General features: G+C 57.6%; 1 protein-coding gene across 1 annotated transcript in view; it reads left to right on the plus strand.

Moving 5' to 3' along the window:
• NEK8 (NIMA-related kinase 8) overlaps positions 1-3875 on the plus strand; it is a 10131-nt gene extending 6256 nt beyond the window's left edge. Inside the window, exons 10-15 of the mRNA XM_010180744.1 lie at positions 621-738; positions 1030-1180; positions 1371-1534; positions 1738-1896; positions 2073-2231; positions 3847-3875. Of these exons, the coding sequence (XP_010179046.1) occupies positions 621-738; positions 1030-1180; positions 1371-1534; positions 1738-1896; positions 2073-2231; positions 3847-3875 (780 nt within the window). The remainder of the gene's footprint in view (positions 1-620; positions 739-1029; positions 1181-1370; positions 1535-1737; positions 1897-2072; positions 2232-3846) is intronic.
• Positions 3876-4504: the final 629 nt, after the last annotated feature.

The following is a 4504-nucleotide window of genomic DNA, read 5'->3' on the forward strand; positions in this document are numbered from 1 at the left end:
CTCTGTTTGGAGCTGAATTGCTTGGTGCTTATTGCTGGGGAGGGGGGAAACCAGTTGGGAGCAGCAGCCAGGTCCCAACAAATGGTGCTTTTCACTTGAAGAAGATAATGAGAGTGAGAGTCGCTGCGGCGAGGTGTCAGATCTAACAGCAGGTCACAGCAGGGGCTGGGCAAAATGTAGAGATCCTGGTCTCTCCACACCCTAACGAATTTGATAGCTCCCAGCTCCTCTGCACAAGAGCCTTTCAGCCAACACATCCTGCACCAAGCCCCTGCCTGCTCAGAGCGTGCGTTAACAGCCCCTGGCGCTCCCCACATGGGCAGGGGGGCGAATCCCAACCCTTCGGCTGTACCTATTCCCTCTCCAAACTGTTGTGCTGGCTGCTTTCTTCCGCCCCAGAGATGTTTGCATTATCTTTCGTGCTACGTGCACGTAGTCTCTGAACCCTTTGAAGACTGTTTGGAACAGAAAAATAAAGCAACCTTCGCTGGTGTTTGTGTTGGATGAAAACTGGGATGCTGCCAGCGCTGTGTTGAGGCTGGGGGGCCGGGTGGGAGGGATGTGAGCAGCCGGGCAGGCTGGGAGGTCTCGGCTGACGGCTGCTGCTCTTCCCCTGCCAGCCCAAGATCGTGGAGGCCCTGCTGGGCTATGAGGTGGTGCAGGTGGCCTGTGGCGCGTCTCACGTCCTGGCAGTTTCCAACGAACGGGAGGTGTTTGCCTGGGGCAGGGGGGATAATGGTAAGAGATGTCTGCTTTGCCAAACAGGGCTTGTGCTTTCCATTACTTGTTCCTACTCCCCTCGCTGGCCCTGCTTGCCTGCAGTCCTCTCCAGATGTGCCAGGCTTGGTGGGTGTGGAAGAGCTGCAGCTGCTTCACAGTCTACCAGGGCCCCCCATGCTTTGGGATTCACAGCCTTCTGTGGCGATAGGTCCCAGGCTGGGCTCTCACAGCAGCTATGTCAGTGCTTATGGGGGTGTGCTCAGGTCGTGTGTTGCCATCAGCCTTGTCCTGCTCTGCTCCTCCTGCCAGGTCGGCTTGGGCTGGGTACCCTGGAGTGCCACAACTCCCCCCAGCAGGTCGCAGTCCCGCCAGACCATGAGGCTCAGAGAGTGATCTGTGGCATTGATTCCTCCATGGTCGTTACAGTGAAGAACCAGATTCTTGCTTGTGGAAGCAACAGGTAAGATGGGTGAGGGTTTGTCCTGCAGAGCCTGCCTCCAGCCTCCTCATCCTGTCCATCTGTGTCCAGCCCTGGAAGAGGGAGCAAGGGGCTCTAGAAGTTACCTCTGTGTCATTCTACTCCTCAGCATCTTGCTGCTGGTGGTGCAGTTATGCTAGGGCAGCTCTGAACTGTGCTTTTCCCCGTGCAGGTGTAACAAGCTGGGCCTAGACCGGATCACCTCTGCAGAGGAGCCTTCCCCAGAGGACCAGGTGGAAGAGGCCACCGTGTTCACGTGTGCGCAGTCGGCCCCCTTGAACCAGGAGCCAATTGTGTGCGCTGACATTGGGACAGCGCACTCGGCTGCAGTCACAGGTGAGGAGTGTGTGCCCAAATCCCTGAGCAGGGCCCTGCATTTTTGCTGTCCTCCCATGGGCAGAGGCGTCAGAGAGGCTCAAAAGGCACCCTACTCCCCGTGTTGGAGCTCTGTGGAGCAGGGTGGTAGAGAGAAATGGCATTCAGGGGCTTCAGTGCATCCTCAGGTGACACCTAGTTGTTCCTCTCCGCTCTGTTTTCAGCTTCTGGCCAGTGTTACGCCTTTGGGAGCAACCAGCACGGGCAGCTGGGCACCAACTCCTGCCGCAGCAGCCGCGTACCCCACCTGGTTGTGGGGCTCCAGGCAATGAAGGTCACCGTGGTGGCTTGTGGCGATGCCTTCACTGTGGCCATTGGAGCAGGTGAGGCTGAAACCCCTGTGTCCTGGGCTCCAGCAGGCCCTGGCAGGATTTCCTCTGCCTGCAGTCCATGCTGTGGCCAAGGCAGCCTTGGGGACAGCCCCGAGGTGGTACCAGGGAGATGAGGAGCCTGTTTGCTGGTGAAGAATGTGTGCAGCGAGGTCTGTATCCCTCTGCAGACGGTGAGGTGTGCACGTGGGGGAAAGGAGCCAGAGGACGCCTGGGCAGGAAGGACGAGGAAACGGGAGCACCGAGGCCGGTGCAGCTGGAGGAGACACATCCATACCTGGTGACCTCTGTAGCCTGCTGCCACGGGAACACGCTGCTGGCAGTGAAACGTGAGTAGCAGCTTCATTACTGTGATTCCTGCCATGAGGGCACAGCCAGACACAACGCCTTGTGACCAGAGCTGTACCGAGTAACCCTGGCACATAAGCTCTGCGTTATTCTAGTCCCTCTAGAGCTGTAATAAATAGAAATAACTCGAAGCCCATAAAAACTCTTGTTTCTTCTATGCAGCGCTGTGACGCTGCTGCTTCCACCAGGCTGGGGGAGCAGAGAGAGGGCAGAGGCTATTTTGTGCGTTCTCAGATAGGGCTGGCCAAGCTGCAGCTGGTAGGGAGCTGGTGCGCTGGCGGTCCACCGCATATCCAAAAAGAGCAGCTCCCTAATTGATGCTGCTGAAATAGAAGCTGAGATTTGAGGCGTCGTTTTGGCTGCTGGTTTTCCATTGTGGTTTGGAAAAGACAGCAATACTTTTGTGGTTCTTCCCTGCTTGGGCCAAAGGCAGCAGCATTGTGTAGTTAAAACGTGCCCATGGTGTGACCTGCCCTTCCGTTGCCTGGGTGTACGATGGGAGCTTGGCCCAGACTGCTGGAGGGGCCTTTCTTCCTCCTCTGTGGGGCTGATTATGGCCTCATGAGGGATTCCAGTCCCAGCCCACTTCAAGGAGGATAATTACAGCCCAGAGGGGAGGAGGCCGGGCTGACTGCCCCAGTGCAGCGGCATCGGCCGTGGCTCCCGTTCCTCCCCTGCGAGTGCCGAGCTCTCACGTGATGTGCGCTGCCACGGGAAGGGGATGGGGAATGGCTGAGTCCCCGGGCTCAGGAACAAGTAGGGCATTTGTCATGGGAGTAAAAGGGTTTTGTTTCTGCAGGAAGGCTGAAGGCTGCTCTCCCTTTCCGCTGCCGGAGTCGCCCTGCGCTCAACGGCAGCTGTTTTGTGGGCTCCCACCTGCAGCACTGGAAAAGCAGGGACTGAGCGCGTAGCTCCACTGCTGTCCCTCTGCGCAGCCCAGTCCAAAACCTTGACCCTCCTTTCTGATACTGGAAGTACAAACTCAGCAGCAGTGGTGTCAGGGCAGCAGCCTCGCCTGCTCCAGCGTCCCTCAGTAACCAGGGTGCAAAAAGCATTGAGGGCTATTTCAAAAGCAAAGTTCTGACTCTGGGCTTTCCTGCAGCTCGATCTGCCTGGAAACCTCTCCAGAGACAACACGAGAGCTTGTGACACATTTGATGTCACTGCTGCTGTCAGCTCTGGCTGTGATCTGGCCCGGAGAGGGTGCTGGCACAGGCGAGCGCTGCTCCACCTTTGGGGCAGCATTTCTGCACCGCTCTGCGGTTTCCTCCCGTGCAGTCAACGCCGTTTTTAACTGGCTTGGGCTTCTGCCCACTTTATCGCAAGGCTGCTGGCTGCGCCCTTCTCCTGATCCCACTGCAAACACAGAGATAACTGGGAGAAACCAGGCGTGCTGGAGAGGAGGAAGAGGAGGAGGAGTGCATTTCCTCCTGCTTGGGCTCTGCGCGCTCATTGCCTCCTGCTTGTGCCACTCCTGAGGCCCTGCAGCAGCTCCGTGGGGTAGCAGGACAGAGATTTTGGTGCCCATCTATTTGGTGTCCATTACCCCGATGGTGACGGATGGCTTATTCTTGGTCAATGCCCTTTCTGTTTCAGCTGCCGTGGAAGAGTCGCCTTCCCAGTGAGTTTGAGCTGAGAGAGACCATATCCAGCTTTGCACAGATGCCCCGGCTGCCCGGCGTGCCTGTCCTCGCTGCTGCCTGCTATGACCTGGCTGAGACCCGCGTCCCCAGAAGGCAGTGGTCTGGAAATGGAGAGCTCCTAACGATGGTTCCCAAGGAACCGGAGCTTGTCTCACTCATCGAATCGACGAGGGTTGCTGTGAACCTCCAGTGCCTGAGAGCTCCTCTCCAGGACGTGCTGTGGGGCAGATGTCCCCAAAACTCCATTCGGGGGGTGACAGTGGGGCTCTGCCCGCCCTGCTGGAGGTGCCTGTGTGGAAGGGTGAGGAGCACAGAGGTTGTTTTCCCCGTGAAAGCTGTCTCTGGTTACAAAGCCCAGGCTGACAGCTTGGTGTCTGAGAGAGCTGTCAGCCCTTGCAGAGCAGTGTCTGGAGTTAGGGCCCCAGGCGCTGCGCTGGGTGACTAAGTGCAAACCTCTTTTCTAATTAGAGACGTCTGTCCTTTCCCATCCCCCTCTTAAAACGTTTCACCCGTTTGTTGAGCTGTTCATCACGTTTTCGAGGGTCCTGGCCTGCATGGCTGGACGAACCTGTCGTGAGCAGCCTCTCTGTCCTGAAAACCGCCTGGAGCTT

This window comes from Mesitornis unicolor, unplaced genomic scaffold, assembly GCF_000695765.1.
Source record: "Mesitornis unicolor isolate BGI_N332 unplaced genomic scaffold, ASM69576v1 scaffold45873, whole genome shotgun sequence".
Lineage (NCBI taxonomy): Eukaryota > Metazoa > Chordata > Aves > Mesitornithiformes > Mesitornithidae > Mesitornis > Mesitornis unicolor.